This window comes from Biomphalaria glabrata, chromosome 2, assembly GCF_947242115.1.
Source record: "Biomphalaria glabrata chromosome 2, xgBioGlab47.1, whole genome shotgun sequence".
NCBI lineage: Eukaryota > Metazoa > Mollusca > Gastropoda > Planorbidae > Biomphalaria > Biomphalaria glabrata.
This window is the reverse complement of record NC_074712.1, coordinates 23,486,023-23,509,467: the sequence shown is the minus strand read 5'-3', so window position 1 is coordinate 23,509,467 and position 23,445 is coordinate 23,486,023. Positions and strand designations below refer to the sequence as shown.

At 34.0% G+C, this 23,445-nt stretch overlaps 1 protein-coding gene across 6 annotated transcripts in view; it reads right to left on the bottom strand.

Moving 5' to 3' along the window:
* Positions 1-23,445, bottom strand: part of LOC106070827 (transmembrane channel-like protein 7) — a 76,902-nt gene that overhangs the window by 8,259 nt on the left and 45,198 nt on the right. For 5 of the 6 annotated variants that reach the window (XM_056019676.1, XM_056019672.1, XM_056019677.1 and 2 more), the window contains exons 6-14: positions 20,033-20,196; positions 18,076-18,226; positions 16,575-16,736; positions 14,984-15,144; positions 7,806-7,992; positions 5,609-5,706; positions 4,796-4,909; positions 3,268-3,343; positions 276-406 (exon numbers count right to left, since the gene is read on the bottom strand). In XM_056019676.1, the coding sequence (XP_055875651.1) occupies positions 276-406; positions 3,268-3,343; positions 4,796-4,909; positions 5,609-5,706; positions 7,806-7,992; positions 14,984-15,144; positions 16,575-16,736; positions 18,076-18,226; positions 20,033-20,196 (1,244 nt within the window). Of the gene's footprint in view, positions 1-275; positions 407-764; positions 1,003-3,267; positions 3,344-4,795; positions 4,910-5,608; positions 5,707-7,805; positions 7,993-14,983; positions 15,145-16,574; positions 16,737-18,075; positions 18,227-20,032; positions 20,197-23,445 lie in introns of those variants that run through there. The other variant, XM_056019675.1, reaches the window with a different exon arrangement.

The following is a 23,445-nucleotide window of genomic DNA, read 5'->3' as shown; positions in this document are numbered from 1 at the left end:
ATAAAACAACAGAACACACTTACTTCCCAATCATGTAGCCTAGTAGACATGTTATGATGATAAATAAAACAACAGAACACACTTACTTCCCAATCATGTAGCCTAGTAGACATGTTATGATGATAAATGAAACAACAGAACACACTTACTTCCCAATCATGTAGCTTAGTAGACATGTTATGATGATAAATAAAACAACAGAACACACTTACTTCCCAATCATGTAGCCTAGTAGACATGTTATGATGATAAATAAAACAACAGAACACACTTACTTCCCAATCATGTAGCCTAGTAGACATGTTATGATGATAAATGAAACAAGCAAAACTGTCTGGAAAAATGAATAAGATCGTGAGGCTCTGTATGCAATTTGAGGAGCTTCAGCAACAGACAACAGCTCAAACTTAAGAAAAAAAGAAGATAATAAAAAGTAAGCTTAAAATTGTAATAATAATATTGTGTACATGTCACACATATAATGGTAGCACTAGCTACAATATTTTGAATGATAAAATGTTGAATTATATGCAAAGCAATGGACAGTCATCGCAGTGGCACAAACCATTTAAGTTCTATTCAGATGTTGTAGGTAGAAATACAGGGTAGTTAAGGAACAAAATTAAAATCAATCAATCAATCAAAATACCTTCCCCATTACAAATAGATGGCAAAAAAAGTATCTTTTTTTTTTCACATCAGCTTAATTAGCTGAAATTATTTCTGTTCAAACATGAGTTAATGCATACCAATGTGTGTAAGCAGCATGTAGGTTCTGTAAGGTTGTCATTGCCAGACGTGGATATAAGCACTCCACTATCTATAAAAGGCTTCTAATGGCATGCTCTCAAATAACCTCTGACAACCAGTCCAAATCCTAACCCTCATGTGTGGCTCAGATATTGGATCTGGCAGAACTGTTTCCACTAACAGCAAAGGTGAGTTCTTAACAGCAGTAAGCTTCAGGCAGGAAGGGCTTGTTAGCCTTGGATGGCTACCAACCTAGGAGAAAGAAAACTCTGAATTCGAACCTATGCTGCCTTGCAGCTATACCCAAATATGGGAAAGGCTTCAGGAGTCAACTCTAAAGAACAAGACTAAATTATTTAAATTACCAGCAAATAAAAATATTATTCAGAGAAATGTATTTACCACTTTGCCTAAAGCAGCTGTAGTCATTCTATAGAATGCCTAGGCATTCTATACAATGATAAGGCAAAGTAGAAAATGAAGAAATCATTTCTCAGTTTGCCTGGACTTTGCAGGTAACATATATATATATATATATATATATATATATATATATCATATACATATCAAATGCACATATAGTTAACACAGGGACACCCCAGGGGCTGTGACATTGTCATTGTTTTTCACTAATGATTTTCAATCCGATAGTCCTTTTTGCTCCTTTACAAACTTCGATGATGATGCAGCTCTTCTTTGCCCTATTCTCAGAGAGCTCAGACGCAAATGAGTATTTCAGAGAAATACAACACATTGAAAAATACTGTGAAGATAATTTTTTAATATTAAATGTAAAAAAAAAAAACCCTAAGAAATGATAATCGATTTTCGTAGGGAAAGAAGGAAAATGATATTGCTTCCATGGCTGGAGAGACCATTGAAATAGTGCAAACTTTTAAATACCTTGGTACTATCTTAGGCAATAAATTAAATTTTACTGCAAATACTGACTATATCAGCAAAAAAGGGCAGTAAAGATTACATGGAAAAATGTCCTCATTAAATGTTAGCGAAAAGGCCTTGGCGATGTTTTATCATGCGCACATCTGCAATATTTAAAGTTGTAATATAACTGCCTGGTATGTCAATCTGAACATTAAAAAAAAAAAATTCATAAAATCCTAAATGTTGCTGGTAAAGTAATTTGCAAAAAACAAACCCCATTTGGGCAGCTGTTTGAGAAAAACATTCATAAGAAAAATAAAAATATTCTAGAAATAAAAAATCACCTTTGTGATTTTACAATCACAAAAGAGATACAAGACACCGATAGCAAAGACAAACAGGCACAAAAACTCTTTTATCCCCTAGCAATCAAATCATTAAATAAAATTAAACCATCAGGTATAAACTTTTTGCATGTAAATTATGAGTGAGTCTGGTGTGAATGTATATTTGGCTTTCTATAGTTGTAATGTTTTGTTTGGTGTAATGCACAAATTGTAAGACAAATTTTGATGGATAATAAAGATTATTATTATTATTATTAGGCCTATATTATTATTATTACACACACACAATCACTAATATATATGAAGTAGAAGCTATCAACAACATCCATAGACCCTCAACGCAGAAGTTATTTGTATATGTATATTATATCACTAGCAGATTCAAAGGGTGAAGTTTTCCTTTCACTCGACCGACCAACATCTCCCCCCCCCCCCCCTTTCCCCCCCCGAGGAATTTTTATAAAAATAATCACACAATATGTGCACAAAATGATAAACTTTTCTAAATAATAATCTGGCAAGTTGAAAGCTTTCTTATAGTAATACTTAAGTCACTCACAGCATTGATTTAATTTAATTAATTTCATCTTAATTATTAAGAGGGGGCGCGGTGGTTGAGTGGTTAGGTACTGGGTTCGAATGTCGGGGAAGACTGGGATTTTGAATATTGGAATTTTTAGTGAGCTCCTGAGTCCACCCAATTCTAATGTATACCTGACTTTAGTTGGGGAAAGTAAAGGCGGTTGGTCGTTATGCTGGCCACATGACACCCAGCTCATAACCGTGGGCTACAGAAACAGATGACCTTAACATTATCTGCCCTATAGATCACAGGGTCTGAAAGGGAACTAATTATTTAGCCCTTTCTACACTGGGTTTTAACTCTAATATTGATGCAGAATATATAAATTATTGATGTTTTGACCCTTTTGTATGTTGCACTGCAATTTAAACTAAAATTTGATCATTTGTAAATATAAAATGAAAGAGGGTTTTGGTACCACATTGGACAGTGGGATGCAATCACCCCCACCCATCTCCCAATTTTTCTGGGGACTATTATAGCAAACTGTGGGCATGGACAGCATGCCATTACCAAAAAAAAATAATATTTCTTTGTTGATATAATCTCCCTTGCATTTATGTATTGTTTCAGAAATGGTGCATTTTATGAGATCATATTTTCAATAACTTTTAAGTTTTTGAGATCTGAGTGTGACAGATGGACAGACCAGCTTTTTCCCACTAAAAATAGAATAGAAAATACAGAAACTATGTAGCTTACCTTTTTTAAGAAGAAGAAATAGAACACTTTTATAAATGTCAGAGCAGGTAGCAATGGATTGAAAAACATGCCCATCCTGAAAGACATATTTACTATATATAATAAACAAAGTGCTATAAATGTCACTCACACACATATATATATATACACTAGCTCTAGCTGATATACCTGTTCTTTGCTACTTAAAGATGATGCACACTGACTTCCTCATAGTTTTAGAAAATAAAATTGCAGTGGTGGGGATGGAAGAAAGCCCTAATTTTAAAAAACATGCCAATACCCAAACTCTGTTTCTCAAAAGGGAAGTTTATTGCAGACATCTGCTTGGCTGATATGATATAGAGAAGGAATAAAGGAGGAATTTCCCAGGCGTCTTCACCCTTTGACCTCGCCTCTAACCCAAGGATCTTGGCTTGGCATACATCTCATCAGTAGTAGGAAGGTAAAAAATTGAATCTGCTTGGATCTTTCCCTCACAGAACACTTTTTTACTCCGACAGGTAGATGATGGCAAGCAGGGCATAGGCAAGTTAGGCAGCTGTCTAGGCCCTCCGATTGGTGGGGGCCTTGCACATGACTCGAAATATTTTTTAGAGAAAAATAGCAAAACTTGTGCTCAATGTTATTGTTGGGGAACACTAGGTTTGAAATAATTTGAGTACATTTATTTTTTCTATTTCCTTTTGCCTAGGGCCTCCAATTATCTAAGGCCAGCCCTGGGACAAGCTTCCATGTGCCTAGTGTTCCAAGAATCTTAGACTCATATCTTAGGACAATCATAAAGAAGAAGCATCTTTCAATTATAAGACAAGTGCGTACACATTTCTTTAGATCTTAAGTTGCAGGCCTAGAGGAAAAAAAAATACATTTTCCAAAGGCCTGCATTGAATGTTACCCACCCCTTTTTTTTTAATAAATACCTTTTAAAAAGCAATTAAAGTAAAATTGAACCAGATATCCCTTTCTTTCTTTCCCAATCCCATTTTCCAAACTGGTCCAGATAAGTGATAGGATCATAGCGTAGTGAGAAATCTAAAAGCATGCACTAGAGCTAAACTATTGGTAAAAATATTTCTAATCACAGATTTATTGCTGTTGGTCTAGATCTATATCTGATTCAAACTAATTGATACCAGTACAATTCATATAAGCTTTATTTTTTAAAATGTTTTTCTTAATTCTGTTTGAAAAATTAAAGTAATAGGGATTTGAAAGCTCCAATACATTTTCTTATTAAGGAACAGTATTTCTTGATAACTTAGAAAAAAGTTTTTACTCTTTAGAATACTGATTACTTTTTGAACAGACCTTTAAGTCCAATCTTAATAAGCTTCATGAATTATAATTTCAACTTTATCAGTACTGACAAAGCAAACTCCTTTAAGGGATAACTCTATTTTCCATAGAATTAAACAAGAGCCAATAGTATGTTAGTAAACAATGTCCAAAACTACAAGCCATCCTCAAAGCCATCATTTGAGGATAGACATATCAGCTTACATACTTTGAGTTAATGTTCCAAACCTACCAGCAAACAGTCTGTGAATAGACAATGTCCAAAACTTGTAATGGAAGATCAAACTTGGCTCTGCCAAGCTTCTTAATGACCCAGATCCTGTGCTGTAAGTGATGGTGAATAATTCTGAAATAAAGTAATGATCTTGTTATGACAATGTAACAACTGCATCAGATGTAACATGCTGCACTCTTCTTTAAATTTCAAATTTAAAGACAATGGCACATTATGTTCTACTAAGTGAAATGTTTTTAAAATAAGTGTGGAATAAAAAAAAGGATAGCCTGTAACAAAAAAACCTGACCAAAAAAAAAAACCATAGGTAAACAGTATAAAGCATCTGTACCATGACTTTCTTACATTATCTACATCTTTTCAACTTGATATTTACCTATTTTGTAGTCATGGTTTGAAATATTGATTTCTACTAAAACAAATAAATGAAGAAGCAATATATCTTTTTGTTGCCTCTTCTTGTTGCTAACTATAGCACAAACATTTTCTTTACATTTAAAGGAAACAAAGTTTTTTTTTTAAAAGTGGAGTGGACAATGTTTTCCTTTGGAATAAAATCATTTTTTTTTATTTCCCAGCATCTGTTTAACTACAAAACTAAATCCTCTGAGAGAACTGCATAATCCAAGGCTCATCTATTTTATGTAGACAGAATATGAACTTTACTAAGCTTTAACAGGGGTGAATAAATTTAGCTAATCATATAAAGGAACTACAGTTTGATAATTTCTGGAAATAATATGAAGAAACAAAGATATTGTTTGAATTTACTTACAATAGAAGAAGATTGAATAATATTATGTAACTGACCTGCGAGGTATTTTTATGGATAAAACTATTAATGTTACAGACATAAAATCTGTTATGCACAGTTTGTAGAATTGTTGTCCCACATAACTCTCCCAACACTGAAAAAAACAACAAAAAATAGATATGTCAAGAACATTTCCAATCAGCCAAGCACTACCACAATCAAGTTGTCTAAAATATAACGGTAATAAATTTGTTGACAGGACAAATCTGGTGATATCAGAAAGGTACTCAATTGTTTGGTGAGTTAGGATTATAGTGAACGGTTGGAGTTATGAATGTTTTACATTGATGTTTATACCTAGAAGATTAATATATGAAGCCACAGCTTTCAGTTGCATCTACAGATTGTTTTATATGGTGATAAGTTTATTAATTAAGTATAATTACACACTCAAGTGAATAGACAACATATATACTTTTTGGGAAGATGTAGTTCAGAAATAAAAAAAAGGAATGAAGCAGATTTTCATTTTGGACAATGATAAAGAAAAATTACTGTGTCACTTGTCTATGTACAGTATATAATAATGTTGTCCACATTCAATGTAAATTATAAATGGCTGATTTGAATGTAAATTGTGCTTCTATTCCCATCTTTTGCAAACCTAAAGAAAGTTACGATTAGAAGGTTTGAGCAAAAGAACAATCTATTATTGTAAAGGAGATATAGTAATACAATGTATATTTAGTCAAATACAGTTTACATATGGCCAGGAAATCTGCTTACATTTTATAATATACAGCATAACTTAAAAAAAAAAATTAAAATCCACTCAATAACAAACCAACCCTCTTTAATATATCCAACTCTTATTAAAGTGAAACATTTTTGTTAACATTTTATTATCAAAGCCTTTTGAAAAATCATCATTAAGTTCTATTAGTTTTGTATCCCATGATCTATATTTCCTAAAGCCATGTTGAAATGGAGTAAGGACATTATGTTTGTGGTGTTTTATAATGTTGCTACATATTACATGTTCTAGGATTTTACATGTGTTGCTGGTTACAGATACTGGTCTGTAGTTTCCTGGGTCAGAGATTTCTTTTTTAAATAGGGGGGGGGGGGTGACATTTACTTCTTTCCAGTCCCTTGGTACTCTGCCCTTGTTAAGTTATGCCTGAAAAAGTATTTTGAATACTGGTGCTAGCTCATTGCTTAGTTCTTTGAGTAATCTAGCCAGACTACCATAAGGTCCAGATGCTTTATTCGGTTTTATGTTGGTTAATAGCTTTTGGATCACCTTTTCTAGTACATCTATATCTCCTATGTTTCTGACTTGGCTCAATTTAAGTGTTATGTCTTTGTCTCTGGGGACAGAGAATGCTGATGCAAAGTATTTATTTAAAATGTTAGCTTTAGTTTCTTTATTATTAGGTGTTAAGTTATCTTCTCCTTTTAATGGTGCTACTCCTGTTGTTTCCATTTCTTAGATTTAATGTATGACCATAGTTTTTGTTATTGTTATCCTTAGATATTACATTGTTTATGTTTTCACTCTGCAGCTGTCTGTTTACTTTTGGGTTAGATGTTTTATTTCAGTATACTTTTTATAAATTCTTTCTGCATTAGTTTCATTAAATTTTTTATATAGGTTTTCTTCAGATTGCAAGTTTCTTTAATTTATTTCAAACCAGCATTTATTTATTTTGCTTGATGAGTTGGTAATTAATATTCTACTTTTTTCTACTCTTTTAAGCTTACTTTTTGGGTTAAGTGTTTAATTTTAATATACTTTTTATAAACTTTATAATAGAAATGATGTTTGAACGTTAAATGCAGCTTGGTGTTTTTAGGTTTGGTTACATTTATTCCAGAGCAAGATTTTTCTTTTAGGTTTTAAATTGGTTACTGCTTTTATTAGTCTATTTATTTTAAGTATATCATGGTCAGTCCAGGAATTATTTCATAATCTACCAAATCCAGGTCTATTTGGAATTGATCTAATGTATTGTTTAGTCTAGTTGTTTGTTTTTTTTAATTTTTTCTCATTCATTAATTATTGAGAAGCAAGTAATCACTCTTACAAAATGTTATTGGGTTAATAAAGGAGGAATTGATTAAAAAATAAAATAACTTTTAAAAGTTTACTTGTTTCTCTTTTAAGTTAATAAAATGTAGGTCATCACCAATAGAACACCAAAACTAGAATTTGTTGGAATTTGGAGTATTGCTAAAACATTTTACCAGTACCTTTACAGTTCTTCTCTCCAGTTTGTCATTTTCAATGATACTTTCCCATAGAGTATTTCCACAACAACGAGTAACATTGTACATATTTTCTTCAGGACAATCCATTGGTTTTCTACCTTTATAATGAAGTCTGTAATAGAGGGATACTACTAGGACCCACACACTTGACAAACGTAGAAATACAGCCCTGTAAAATAAAAAATTTATTTGAAATTAAAGTAATATGCCGGTAAATCCTATCCGAAAATAAAGCTTGTAACACTCTGCATAAGTTTAAAAAAAAGTGAAGTTTAAATATGAAACTGCAATAACATTATCTCATATTCATTTAAAAAAAAAACAACTCTAGAAATGATAACAGATTAAATTATGAAAACCTATTCCTAAAGTTGAAGTTATGTAGTTAAATTTATAAGTCAATGTTTTCAAATGTGAAGATTGAAGAAAGAGTGCAGTATTTCACATGACCATGTAAGCCCAGTTGTGACCTGCATATTTTGTCAAATCTAAGGCAGACATAGCAGTTGTCCACCTGGGATCTAAGTAGTTGTTTTTTTTGTTATCTGCACTTGTCTTCATCAAGGGCCACCTTTCTTTGGGTCTTGAATGTGTGTACCACAACCTTTGTTTTTCAAAGGTCATTTGCTGCCAGCTTCTTTCCTCTATGCCAGTGAGGGCAAAATGATGCTTTGAGGCACTTTCAAGGGCACCTCTTTTACACCGTTCTTCTTTAAGAACGCCAAAAACATTGACTTAAGCATTTACTCATCCCCCATGGGGGATAGGTAGTCGATCCAATGCAGCTGTCAAATGGTAAGTAGTGTAGTTGATCCAATCCAGCTGTCAAATGGTAAGTAGTGTAGTTGATCCAATCCAGCTGTCAAATGGTAAGTAGTGTAGTCGATCCAATCCAGCTGTCAAATGGTAAGTAGTGTAGTTGATCCAATGCAGTTTTCATATATATATATATATATATATATATATATATATATATATATATATATATATATATATATATATATATATATATATATATATATATATATTAGGGGTGCACCGGATAGTCCCTCCGCTCCGGCTTCTGCCGAATATCCGGCATTTTTTACTATCTGGTGCTATTCGGCTCCGGTTGGATATCACTACTGGATAGTAAACCGGATAGTAAAAAATACACCTATTTAATATGCATAAAGTGGACCTCGTTCCATTACTGTCTGTTATAGAATGTATTAATGCTTATATGAAAACAAAATAATGTGCTTAAAAATAGAGCCATTATGAATATGCACCAAACATCGTTTATTATAAAGACAAGGCATGTTAATAACTTAATATAAATAGAGATGAAACTTTACATCATAAATGCGCTTTACATACAGAGCAGCAATGGCTGGCATTTTTTTTCAATTTGTCTTGACCTTTGAGTAAGTTAGTTAACATGTTAAAATGCTACATTCCTTGACTACGTCATGCTGACCAGACGTCTGTCTAGCTGTGTGAGTATATCTCCAGAGGTAGAGATGAACAACTCCCACCCCCTTTTATTTGTTTAGTCCATCACATTGAGTTTATTTATAGGCAGGTAACCACAAGTTAAATACGATGGACGTAGGTTTAATGTCAGCGTATTGACACTCTCTAGTAGTCACACCTTTCGAGAGAACTGAGTTTGTTTAGACTTAGACTTAGGTCCTCCCGCGCCGTTCGGCGCATTGGGCGGCAAGCTGTCTCCATAATGATCTGTCACTGGCAATGTCTGAAGCCTCCTCCCATCTGGTGTCCACTGTTCTGAGGTCCTCCATGAAGGTGTGTCACCAGGTAATACGAGGACGTCCCTGTTTGCGCTTTCCTCGTTTTGGCTTCCAGGTTATCGCAACTCTTGGTGTGCGTAATTCATTTTGACGTAGAACATGTCCCGCAAACCTCATGCGACGCTCAGTCACAACCTCACTAAGTGTTCGACTCCCAGTTCGGCATAGGATTTCCTTGTTTGAGATCCGGTCTGTGTAACTGACTCCCAAAATCCGTCTCAGCCATCTCTGTTGAGCCACATTTAGTCTTTTCTCAATTTTGACAGATGACTTCCACGTCTCACATGCATATGTAGCAGTTGGAATGACGATTGTGTTGAGAAGGTGTATTTTTGTCTCGAGTCCAATGGCTTGGCTAGTCCAAATAGGCTGCAGCCTTTGGAAAATGCTCCCTGCCTTTCCTATTCGACATGCTACATCATGGTAAGCATCTCCATCATTTGTTATGATGCTGCCAAGGTACGTGAACTTGTCCAGCTCTTCAAGCTTTGACTCGCCAAGTCTGATGGGGACACCCTTTGCCTTATATCCCACTCGCATAATTTTAGTCTTATCCAAGTTTATGCGGAGGCCAATTTTGGGTGCCTCTCTGTCTAGGCTCTCCGTCATTTCTTGAATGCATTTATTTGTAGCCCCGAGTAGTGCAACATCATCAGCAAAGTCCAAGTCCATCAATCGGAGTTGTTCATGCCATGGAATACCAAAGGCAGTCTGGTTCATTGCTCTCCTCATTATGTAGTCGATGGCTAGGAGGAAAAGGAAGGGAGATAAGATGCACCCCTGTCTCACACCTGTCTCGATTGTAAAAAACTCTGTTGTTCCCTCTTCTGTTTTAATGCAGCAACTAGACTGACTGTAAAGGCGTCGTAGGATCTGGACGAATTTTTCTGGGATACCGTATTCTCTAACTATTTTCCATAGTGATTCTCGGTGGACACTATCAAACGCTTTTTTGAAGTCCACAAAACTGATCATTAGCCGTTGTTGGTACTCAAGACTTTGTTCTATGATATTTCGTAAAACGAAAATCTGCTCTGTACATGATCTGCCTCTTCGGAAACCTGCTTGTTCTTCTCTGAGCCTTTCATCTACAGACTGTTGAAGCCGTCTCAACAAAACAGTGCTGAAAACTTTGCCTGGGACAGAGAGGAGAGTAATGCCCCTCCAGTTGTTGCAATCTGCCAAGTTGCCCTTTTTTGGAAGCTTTACAATCACTCCCTTTTGCCAGTCCTCTGGGACTTTTGAAGTTCGCCAACAGAGATTTAAGAGATCAGTCATTCTGTTAACAATGCACTGTCCCCCATATTTTAGCATTTCTGCTGATATCATGTCTAGTCCTGGTGCTTTGTTATTCTTTAGCACTGCTATGGCCATGGTTTGTTTACTTAGTAGTTAATTTTTATTGGGGGGGGGGGGGGGGGGGCTGGACTACAAGAGCCACACCTCTAAGGTGACCAGGTATATTTCTAGATGAACATCTCCCTCCCCCTTTTATTTGTTTAGCCCATCACATTGAGTTCATTGATTGACAGGTGAACCCAAGTCAGATACGATGGACGTAAGCACTCTCTAGAGGTCACACGAGGGAACTAGGTTTGTTATTGGGGGGTGGCCTAGACTTTACATTATAAATTCATATTACATACGTAGCAGCGATGTCTGGCACACTTTAAAAGCTTGTCTTGACCTTTGAGTGGTCTAGTAACCATGTAATATTTCTTAACTATGTCAAGCTGATTGTCTAGATGTGCGGGTATATCTCCAGAGGTAGAGATGAGCAAGCCCCACCTCCTTTTGTTTGTTTAGTCCATAACATTGAGTTCACAGATAGGCAGCTGACCACATTAAGCCAGATGTCAACATGTTGACACTTTCTAGAGGTCACATCTTATGAGGGAACTGAGTTTGTTTACTTGGAAAAAATTTTTTATTAGGGGCGGGACTACAAGCCAAATCTCTATAAGGTTAATCTGGTATGAGTGTGTTTATTATTATGAGATAGGTTGTCAATCAAGGGTCTGGACCACAACCCACACCTTTTATACTATTGGCAGGGACAATAAGTTTGTTTACTTAAAGTCTCAATTAGGAGGCTGGACTACAAGCCAAACAGACACTGACCAGGGGTCTCTTTAAAGGGAGGGCTCAAGAGACTCAACTCTTATTTGTTTAATCCATGACAATGTATTGATAGACATTGACCATTCTTAAGCCAGAATGGATTAACTCAGATTGTTGAGAAACATTGACACTGTCTAGAGGTGACTAGATGATGAGACTAAGTTTGTTTACTTGGAGAGAAATGTCATTTAGGGCGCTGAACACACGTTCGTTGCACAATAAAATAAAACAAATATGTGCATGTGTGCGTGTATGTATTTTTCCCCCTTGTATTAAAACTTTTAGAAAGAAAACTAATTTCATTGTTTAATTCTATTGATTATACAAAGGAAAACCTTACAGTAAAATTTAACATCGCAGAAAATAAATTGATCTAAAGCACCACAATTAGATCTAGCAAACAAAGAAAAAATATGCTGGAATGTAAAGAAACACTTGACCTCTGTAACTAAGGTACAGATATAATTTATCTATATGCTTGACTGACCATGCCAATGTGTTATCTTTTTTCGCCTGCACACTAAACACTATTGCGAATGCCCAAGAACAAAACGCGTGATGGTCAACACCATCATCTATACACACTACACTAGGACTACATGTGTAGGCTCACTACGTCTATCTGACCAGATTGTTACTATCAGTTGAACACAGAGTCTATTTATGTTTTTTTTTGGTACGGAGGGTGTGAATGCGTTTTTTTGTTCTTCTATAGTTGATTTTCCTGATTTTCTTAGATCTATATAACAGTAGATCTAAACATAGATACCAATAATAGGCCTACAGACTACAATTAAATCTATGCTTCGCAACATTTAAGGCTCAGGCTATGAGTAGGTATAATAGATGTTCCTGCTGTTAATAAAATATCGTTTGCCGCAAATGGATTAATAAATATATGACCTACTACGCTTCAGATTCCAACTATTAACTAACAGCTATCAGTATTAAGCCCTTGAAACCAGAACCAGAAGCAGTCTTTGGACTTAAAATTACAAGTCTGATGACCAGTTGTTGGTCAGAAATTCTTGAACACATACATCCAACCACCATACAAGCCAGATGAGAGATTTACATTAGTAACTAGTTAAATATATACTAACATATTTTACATTGACCCTTCAACACACAGCCTTTATGGTTGGTGGCCTCGTACATGCTACACAGATTAATTTTTGTTTATAAATACTGTTAAGCTTGAATAAATCAATCAGTAACAGAGTTTAAAACAATAAGGTATATAAAAGAAAAAAAAATAATACCAACAAATATAGGTATGTTATTTAACAGTTTCGTAAAATGCTCAGCAACACAAGCTATTTACAAGACACTTAGGTATCCGGCTCCGGCCCCAGCCGAATATCAAATTTTACTATCCGGTCATATCCGGCTCCGGCCGGATATCAATAAGTACTATCCGGTGCACCCCTAATATATATATATATATATATATATATATATATATATACTATATATATATATTTCACTTCCATAGAGAACAGATAAATGCCTTAGCATTAGCTATGGTCATTACAATGTAGCCTACACAGCAGAGGCTGTGTAGGTGTTAAAATTGGTCTGGGCATTTCTGTACAATCTGGCCCACAAATTGTATGTTATATGATGGGCACATATAGAAATTATAGCCTGCCTGTCCTCAAAAGCCAGATTTTAGTGGGGGAAAGTAAAGGCGGTTGGTTGTTGTTCTGGCCACATGACACCCTGCTTGTTAACTGTTGGCCAAAAGAAACAGATGATTCTTAACATCAGCTGCCCTATAGATCGCAAGGTCTGAAGGAGAACTTTACCTTACTCACATATATTGCTTTCAAAATAACTTGGAAACTTAGTTTGACTGTCTGCACCATAAAGCTGGCTACACACAAAAAAGAACATGTCCACTTGTTGGAAGGTCATTATATATCCTTACATTCAGTAAAACAAAGATTGCAGTTCGACTTGAGTATATCTCTTTGTCCTCTTATGGCGTTGAGCCTGTTAACTCATAAATGCTGTTATCATAAGTTTGGTGAATCTCTAGTGCTTGCAAGAAAACATTAATAATTTTACTTTTTTTTTTTGCTCAAGATTCCAAGTTGCTTTTTATCTTACTCATTTTCTGCTCCTTCTTATTCGATTCTTTTGCATTTAGAGTCCAATTAACGCATGGCTACAATGTTCAAGATAATAATTGTGACTTATGAAGGACTTCGTAGCGGGGCCAACACGAGATCATATAACAACTCCATCAATAAGAATTTGTACTTGTTGTTGGTCCCTTTATAGATTCATCCAAATCTGGAAGGAGGACAATTGCATCCCGAAAGTCATTCTTTAAAGGGATTTCCCATCTGGCTCATGAAAAACTAGTCACCCTCTCCTCCGTTATGTGGATGTAAGAAAACGGGACCTCAAAACAGTGAACATCAATACTGACCACTGTGAAGACATAGCCCTAGACTGCACTAGATTGAGAGAGACAGTGACCAAGAAAGCTATTGACAGTGAAAAAACATGGGCCTCAGGCTCAGCTCTGGAAGAAAAGTGTCCATACGAAAAATGGCTGGCTCCACTACCATCAAAGTGAAAGCTACCTTAACCTGCGATATATGTGGACGGGAATGTTTCTCCAAAATAGGGAAGCAGTCACATGAAAAAGTGTTCAAGATGAACCATAGTCATTCTATGACTGAAGGCGGCCTGAAAAATATAGATTCATCCAAATATGTTCACACTAACATCTATCTCTATATGAAATAAGGCCTTTAAGTTTCTTGTTTATCATGTAGTATGTATAGTTAATTTATATACGGATGTATACAACAATGCTTTAGAGTAGTATCAGACTTTAAAGTGTATAAGATTTTTTTAAAAATCATGATGCTCAGTGTGTTGCTTTTAAAGACAATATTATAACATCTTAAAACAATTTACTGACATCCATGCGTCTCCCTACCGGCCCAATTTGTACCGACCTACCGGGCATTTGCGCGAATGCCCATATAGCTAGTCCACCCCTGCTATACAGCAGTTTCTCCTTATCCACATAACTGATTGATCCAAAGGAACAGCAAGTGCGAATACAGTTTGCGATCAGCAGTGTCACAGGCTCTGCTAGGCTGTACCACCATGTCCTGCAAGCTGCCAAAGGGTCGCTTGCTCCTGATTACTTCTCAAGCATTTTTTAATTGAATGTTTTAACCAGCCAAGGCTCATGAGCCCATATATTGAATGATATGTTCTTACCTTACAATTGTTATATGTGTAGCAAAGCTGTTAGAGTATTCTTCTACTTTTGAAAGTGCCCAAAAAATTTCAGGAACGATTGCATTTAGGATAGAAATAACTATTGATGGAAGATAGTTGACCATTAAGAAATTGAATTCACTCAAATTTTCCGTTTGATTCTGTGGAATGTTATAATAAGTTTCAATTATCATAATTATTTGGTGAACATAGGCTTACAATCTCAACATACAAACATTTAGAGAAATTTGTTGTTAACATTATTAAAAGATTGAAAATAAGCAGATGACAGCAAAATATAAAGGCTTAGAAATTCCTGTCACCAAAATCAATTGTCATTTGCACCCTTTAACAACAGAAAATTATCTAAAGGGGTGAAACTCATGCATAAACTAGTATCTAAATAGCAGTGTCTTTCATCCCATCATGCACACATTGTTTCTTTCTTCAATATATGTCTATGTATGCTCAACTCTTAATCCTTTACAACTATTGTCCTTTAGTCCAACCAGAAATAATTTTTTTTTGGTGAATTTTGTATAAGTTTTATTTATATACGAATGCACTAGCTATCTACTCCATCTTTCACCCCTGGTCTTGTTAGTATAAGAAGAGTGACCTCTTTAGAAGTCAGTTCACAAAGAGAATACAAATTTACCCCTAGTCATTTGTACAATCAAGCAGACAACTCCCAGTCACAATAACTTTTAACAATTATTCATCTCTGTACACAACACTTTTTTTTTAGCTGCCCCCGAAAGGTGAAAAGAGGCTATTAGTTTTGTGCGGTTGGTCTGTTCGTCCGTCCCGTTTAGATCTCGTAACCTAGAAAAGATAGTGAAAATCCGACATCATAATATTTTAGAACATTCAAAGTTCTGATGCAACGGCTACTTTTTTCTTTTCTGAAACCGAAAAATCAAATTTTTAAAATCAATTATAAAAATACACCATTTTACAACTACTCACTATTAATAGTAACAAACACAGGAGGCTGTAAGGGAGATGACAATTTACCATTTTTTACACATTTATGCAAATGGTTTTAGATTTTTTGTCAAAAATATTTTTTAAGTAAGTTCTAAGTACTGCATTTACACAAAAAAATTGTTTACTTTTTTTTAATAGAAAAAATCTATTTAGTATGTATATAAGTGGAGCATAATTTAAAACAACAATTAATAAGTAGTTTTTCATACTATCGCATGAACAGCATAGCGGTATCATAGCTATAGGATACTTAACTAAAGGATTTTTTAAAAGAAATATTAATAAGAATAAGAGATTGACGCTTACAAAACAATTATATCAATAAGTTAATCATTATATGACAAGATCGGTCAACCTTCTTTCTCCATTCTTCTCTGTCATTTGCCTTTGATAGAATTTCATTCTGATATTCTTTCTGAAAATATTGAAACCTGCCTTTTTACCTGCCTGGGTGGACCACTTTGGGGGCCGATTTTGAGTTTCCACACAAACTGTCTTTGTAACCTTGTTTGTTCATCACTTTAGATTTACAATTTTTGTGTGTGGAAAAATGGTGCATGCATGAGAGGCAATTAAATAATTTCTTACTAATTAAAGTTACCTTTATTAGATAATCAGTAGTGAGGTATATGGTATAAAATGATCCAACAAGCAGTGCTAGAACCACCAGGTTTATAATGAGCCTCTTTAAGTATAATTTTGATTTTTCCCTTGTTGACCTATTTTCTCTCTTTTTTTTCATCTTCACTTCCCAAAGAGTTGCCTAAGATAAAATGTAAAAAATGTAACATCCTGTCATTTGAAATCAAGTTTTTAAACATCATATTTAAGGCCAACACAATTTAGTTTGACCAAGTGTAGTGCTGAGCAAACTTGAGTAATTAAAAAAATGTAACTCAATGCCAAGCCAAGACACAGATATGGGCCTAAAAAAATTTTCTAAAACGTCCTAAGCACTTTACGCACAAAGATTTTTTAAAAAGAGGTCTGCAAAAAAAAAAATATATTCATAGACTTAGTTAGCCAGCATCAAAAGGAAAAAAAAAAGTAGATTGAATGATAATAAGACAAGATTCCAATATATTTTAAAAACCTTTTCTGCAGAATAAATACCAGGCAAAATAAAGAAGCATACAAACAAAAAAGATGAAAGATTTGTCAAGGAAATGAACAGCCAAAGCTTTCACAAAAATATCAACAGACCAATGCAGATGGTAGGAGGTAGTGAAAGATTCAGTAGTTTTGCTGTAATACAGTGATGCTCAACCTTATTTGGCTGAAGGGGCATTTTAATTTCCAATACTCATGTCACGGTCAACATCAACTAAAAAAAAAAAGGTTAAAAAAAGGAAATAGAGGATAAACCATTTTGATAGGAAACCATGAATCTAGTACTTACATTCATTCATGAGAAGTTTACCCTAAACCCAACTTTTAAATATATACACTAAGTTGGATCTGAACCTAGATTTCTAGACGTTTGTCCGTAAAAAATGTAAATTACATAAAATGGGTTTCACCCAATTTATCACTGAAAAGGTTTGTTCTCACAAATAAATGCTTGTAATTATTGTGACATCCTTAACTCTTGATTTTAAAGATTTAGAAAAGCTTCTGCATACAAAATGGAGTAGATATCAAGTGTCTGCATCATTTAAATTTTTCAAGCAAGGATGTCTGGCTTTGAAAGTCAATCAGTTCCAGTAGTAGCTCTGTCTGGACACTTGAAACATTGGCTGCAGATGGATTTTCGTAACTACAAACATTATTCAATCTGAACACAATCATCATCACATTGTCCAAACTGAACAGCTTGCTACATAGAAATTTAATTGTTGGCGAATAAGCCACAGAGTCTTTTTCAAACCTTTTTTTGTGTAGAGGGGATTTTCTACATTTTGTGCTGAAGTTTCGGCAAGCCGGATGTGGACTGTATTTTTGGCATCACTGCTCTAATGCAAGGCATAAGAGGAGCAAAACTAAACAAGAGTTATCAACTAACAAATGCCATCTATTTTCTGAGCACATCTTTATGTAGACAACAAAAAATGTAGTTCCAAGTATTTTTGAGTATATCACAATATATTATAGAAATTACTCACTTTAAATTCATTGTAAATAATTCTTTGTTTGTAGACAGACATTTTTTCACTGTTAATGCAATAATCCCAGCCTCCAAAGACAGCATTGGTATATAACGGATATGCTGTGTTATCAAAATCCATTACAGTTTCTTTAATAGTAGTACTTGATCTGAAAGTCAATTTTTTTTAATGAATGTATTTGTTTTCTAGAATAATACTAAATGAAACTAAGAACTACATTATATAGCCTATTTATTCAATTGGATTGATAAAAAAAAGGTGGGTGTCAGTCAAGAGCTTTTTGTAAACATATAGACATTCCTAAAGTACAACAATCTGAAAGTTTGATAAACAAAGGTAAGAGAATATAAATTATTTCAAACTAATTAAAAAAAGACATCTATTCATTTCTAATTGAAATAAAAACATCTATTCATTTCTTATTGAAGTAAAAACATCTATTCATTACTTATTTTAAAAATAACAAATTTAAGAAAATTCGTGTTTTAATAGCTTATAGACTTTGACCAGGCAAAAATTATTCCAGTAATGCAAATAAGTTTCAATGAATGCATATCAAAATAATAATGTCAGAGAGTTACAAAGTCACTCAGTAAAGTTGAGCAATGCCACACAGTACTATATTCCTTAAAAATTATTTACATATATTACATTTTTTAAGCTTGAAACATTTTTTTGCAATGTATATTTGAAATGTGTCTGTTTAGAATCTCTTATGAGCTACTTGGTTATATTAAACATTTCATTTCATTTTCCATTGCTTTATTTTATTTAATATTTCTTTCATAATACATTTATTTAACTATGATAATTCTTTGCAATAAGATCTGGCAGGCAGGATAATGGCCCAAGCCCTTGACTCAATCACTCATCATCACTCTTCCAAAGAAAGGCAATTTACAACTGTCAGAACTTCTGCACCATCAGCCAAAAGCCATCCCAGCAAAGTCCTGTTAAACATTATATTAAACCAGCTGAAACCAATAGAAGACAAAATTTTATCAGAAGAACAAGCTGGTTTTAGACAAGGTCGCAGCATAACAGAACAAATCCTAAACCTCAGAATGCTCTGTGAGAAATGAGGGCTATGAAGGCGTTGTAAGCATTGGAGGAAGAAGAATTACTAACTTGTGCTTTGCGGATGACATAGATGGCCTAGCAGGGATAGAAGAACTAGCTAACTTGGTGATTCCCAACTTCCGCAGCATATGGTATGCAATTAAATGCAGAAAAAACTAATAATTAAAAATAGCCAACATGGCTTTAAAAGGGGTATCAGTATTGGAGGTGAAAGCTGACAAGTGTAAGTAGTTTTAAATACCTCAGAGCTATCATCTCAGATGAGGGAAGCAAACCTGAACTACTAGCCTGCACAGTCCACAGCAGCACTTACTAATTTAGAAAGACAAAGGCATAGCCCTCGACATCAAAATCAGACTGATGCGCTCCTTGGCCTGGTCATGGCCACATTACTATACGCTTGCAAGTTTTGGACGCTGACTGAAGAGCTAGAGAGGAGGATCCTAGAAATGGAATTGAGATGCTACAGAAGTATCCTAGGTATTAAATTTAATCTCAAATGAAGGGTTACTACAGTGATTGGACCCCACAATGACCTGCTAACTAATATAAAAAAAAATGCATATTACAAGGTCTTGGGACTCAAAAGGACCTTCCTTCAAGGAACAGTATCAGGAAAAAAGACAGAGACAGACAGAGAAAGCGATGGGAAGACAACACAAAAGAATAGACAGGCCTGCCATTGAAAGAGGTTTTATTTAACACAAAAGACAGAGAGGAATGGAGAAAGACAGTCAACAAATCTTGTGTGGTGCCCCAAGAGACTAAAGGATTGGTGAAGGGTGAAGATAATTCTTATGTCAACAAAAGTTCTTTATAATTATTGGAATATTTAAAAAAAAACACCACAAATATTACAATAACTCATGCTTACTTTCGAACAATCATAATAAACACAACAACAAAACTAATGCCAACTGTTAAGAGATATCCAAGGCCCATATTGTATTTGACATTTCTGCTGCTGAAATCATTATGGAGTGATACAGTCAAGTTGGAATAGAAACCATAGAACAACATGGTATTCTCGAGAAAGCCCTAAAATAAAATAAACAGAAAATCATTAGCTTTTAACCAACTTAAGGTTTTTTTAGTCTTAACTAGTACATGCTAAATCTATGCATACTTAGGTAGATGACAAAGTCTTAACAATATTTTTAGTGGCACCTAATTAAAAAATGTAGCTGTTGGTTTTCTGTAATCTGTCTGTCATGTTAAGATCTCAAAAATTAAGTGTTATTAAAAATTTTATATCACTATTGCCTGTTGTGTGTTTATAATAGGCTACTTTTGAGAGCTATTTTTTTTTGTAATCACAATGACATCATAAAAAATAAAGGTCTTATTTGTTAAAAAATGTAACAAGAATTATCTAAAAATATTGTATCTATATTTTTTAAGCACATCAGTTACTTATGATCAACTGAAAAAAAAGGATACTTGGTTTAATAGTTGTGCGTAACCAGGTACAATATGCAAAGGATAGTATTTATTGATTATTTTTACACAACAGCTTTTAAGATCTTCAGGTAAAGCTTTCATGTTGGTTTTTCTTATTACCCTTCTTTCTTTATATGGACATTAAAAGTGACTAATTCAGATTGTCACCACCTCAAAGTTGGTGCCATAGAGTAGAAACCCTAATTCTGTATTGTGTATGTTAATTCCATATTGTGAATCTTATTCACAACCCATGTTGCACTAAGGTGAACACTTTTGACCTTAGGTGAACCAGAGAGTTAAAGGCAGTCAGTCCACATAGAGATCTTGTAGCAAGCACTTGTATTGAGTCACTTAAGATATAAGCAGTAGAGTTAGATGTTTAAAGTAGTTGGTTATAGAATAAGTACTAAGTTGTGATATTCGTATATTACTGTTGGATTAATACTGACCATTCCTGGGTCGAATTGTATGGTGTATTCACTATGTGGTGTTATATTAAACTTATTGTGTCTGCTACACCCAGCGTCATTTTATTATTCTGTGATTTGTAACAAGAACCCAATGTCACCACCACGCCTACATTGATAACCACAGCCACATTCATAACATATAAAACAACACAGATCTAAAAAAAAAGAAAAGTGCTACTGAAATCTGACTATTCCCTCATGTTGGTCATGTTCAATAATATGAAAAACTGGAACTGAGTTTCTTTTTTTTTTAAACAAAAAAATGACCCCCCGATGAGTTTTTTTTTCAGAAAAAACATCATCTTGTCAAGGTTTTGATGATGGGTATGAGGCAAACTTTTCACTCTAAAAGCATAAAGGGCTTAGATCTGTAATTAACATAAATTTTGTTACAATGCTGCCTAAGTTTGTAAGCAAGGAACAATGATATTCTTTTTAGGATTCATGGATTTTTTAGCTGTTATTCTTTGAAACCAGTCTCATTTCTACAAAAATGCCATCCCATTTGAAAATTGAATTTTTATTAAATTTTAAGTTTGTTCAACTAGCTTTAGATTCATCTCAAGTCACTTTAGATTTTGTCCTTCTTTGCAATATAGGAGCATAAGCACAAAAAAGGCAGTACCTACGGAAAACAATTCTCCAGATACCCCCTCCCCCACAGTCCATAAATGAAATTGCACCATAGCGCTCTAAGTATGCTATAAGCAAGAAAGTAGCGCTATATAAAAGCTATAATTTAATTTGAATTATTCAGAGAGCTGCCATAGCCAGGTCATTCGGAGTAGCAAAGTTTATATCCAGCTGGGCTCATTCCAATACCTAATGCATACACTGTAGGCAAGTTTTGCATGGTATAATCAATCTAAATGCACATTTTGAAAGGCTATTGTACCTTTTTTATTTTGGGGGGGGGGGAAGAAGGAATTATTCTTATTTATAATGAACAACTGCAGGCCTTCCCACCTGTGTATCTTATCTTATAGATTACTGACATTACTTTAAAAAAGGAGATTATTAAAACCTACCCATTTCATGCATCAATCTAGTCAGGCATGTTACTCAGTGAATTAAATTCTTCTAAGTTGTTGGTTTTTCTGACCATTCACTTGTATGAATGCGTCCTAGCTTATGGAATAAGAAATGTGTCTCTAACTTTGTGTTTCCTCTGAGTATTTTATTAGGCTTTGTTTTTCTATTTGTAAATTATGGTTCAATGTATAATTTTTAAGGAATTTTATTTTTATTTTGTATATAACAAAAAGGCCGATCATGTCAACCATCATACCAAATCAATATTTCTCATCATATATAGTCTAGCAACTTCTAAAAATTTGAATGTTTATATATTCTTTTCTTATCTTATAGATTACAGAGATTACTTCAAAAGAGAAAATAATAAGGCATTTCACAAATCAATTTAGACATGCATGTAAATCAGTGACTCAAACACTGCTAAGTCATTAGTTTTTCTAGCTGATTCAGGCAATCCATTTCATTCTCTAAAAGCACTAGAGAAGAAGGAGCACTTTTATAAATATGTCCTAGCACATGGAATAAGAAATGTGCCTATATCTTTGTGTCTTTTTGAGTATCTAATTTGGTTTTGTTTTTCTATTAATAAATTATGGTTTAATGTTATTGTATTATTGCTACTTTACTTTTATTCTTCTGTCCTGAAGTGTTTCTAAATTGGGTGATTTTACTAATGATGTTACTCTAATCAAATGTGAATATTCAATTGTTATACATCTCACTACTCTATTCAGCGTTTGTTCCAGTTTCTTTTTGTTTTCTTGACTTGGGTTCCAAACAGAGAGTACATATTCTAATATTGGCCTAACTAAGGTTAAATAGCATTTTAGTTTTATGTTCTTGTTTTATTTGTAAAATTAAAAAAAATAAGCCCTGATGCTTTTTTTGATTTTTTAATAATTTCCTCAATATGGAGATTCTATGATAACTTATCATTTATTATTACATCTAGGTATTTAAATTTTTTATTCTGTGTGACTGGTTTACTCATCAAATAAAATATTTGTTTTAGTTCTTTTTTGTTTGTAACCATTAATAACTGGCATTTTTCTGGGTGGAAAGACATGCTCCAATTAGATTCCTATTTCTGTAATTCTTATAATTCTTTTTGTAAAATTTCAGTATCTTAATTCATTTTTATATACTATATATTTTGCAAACATCTGCAAATAATCTGGCTTTTTGTACCTTAATTAATGCAATGTGATAGGCATTTATGTAAATTTTAACAGTATTGGGCCTAAAACTGTTCCTTGAGTTACGCCTGAGTTTTCTATTTTTTGGTGTTGATTTGGAGCCATTTATTACTATAGTTCTCTCCCAATCAGGAAATCCTGAA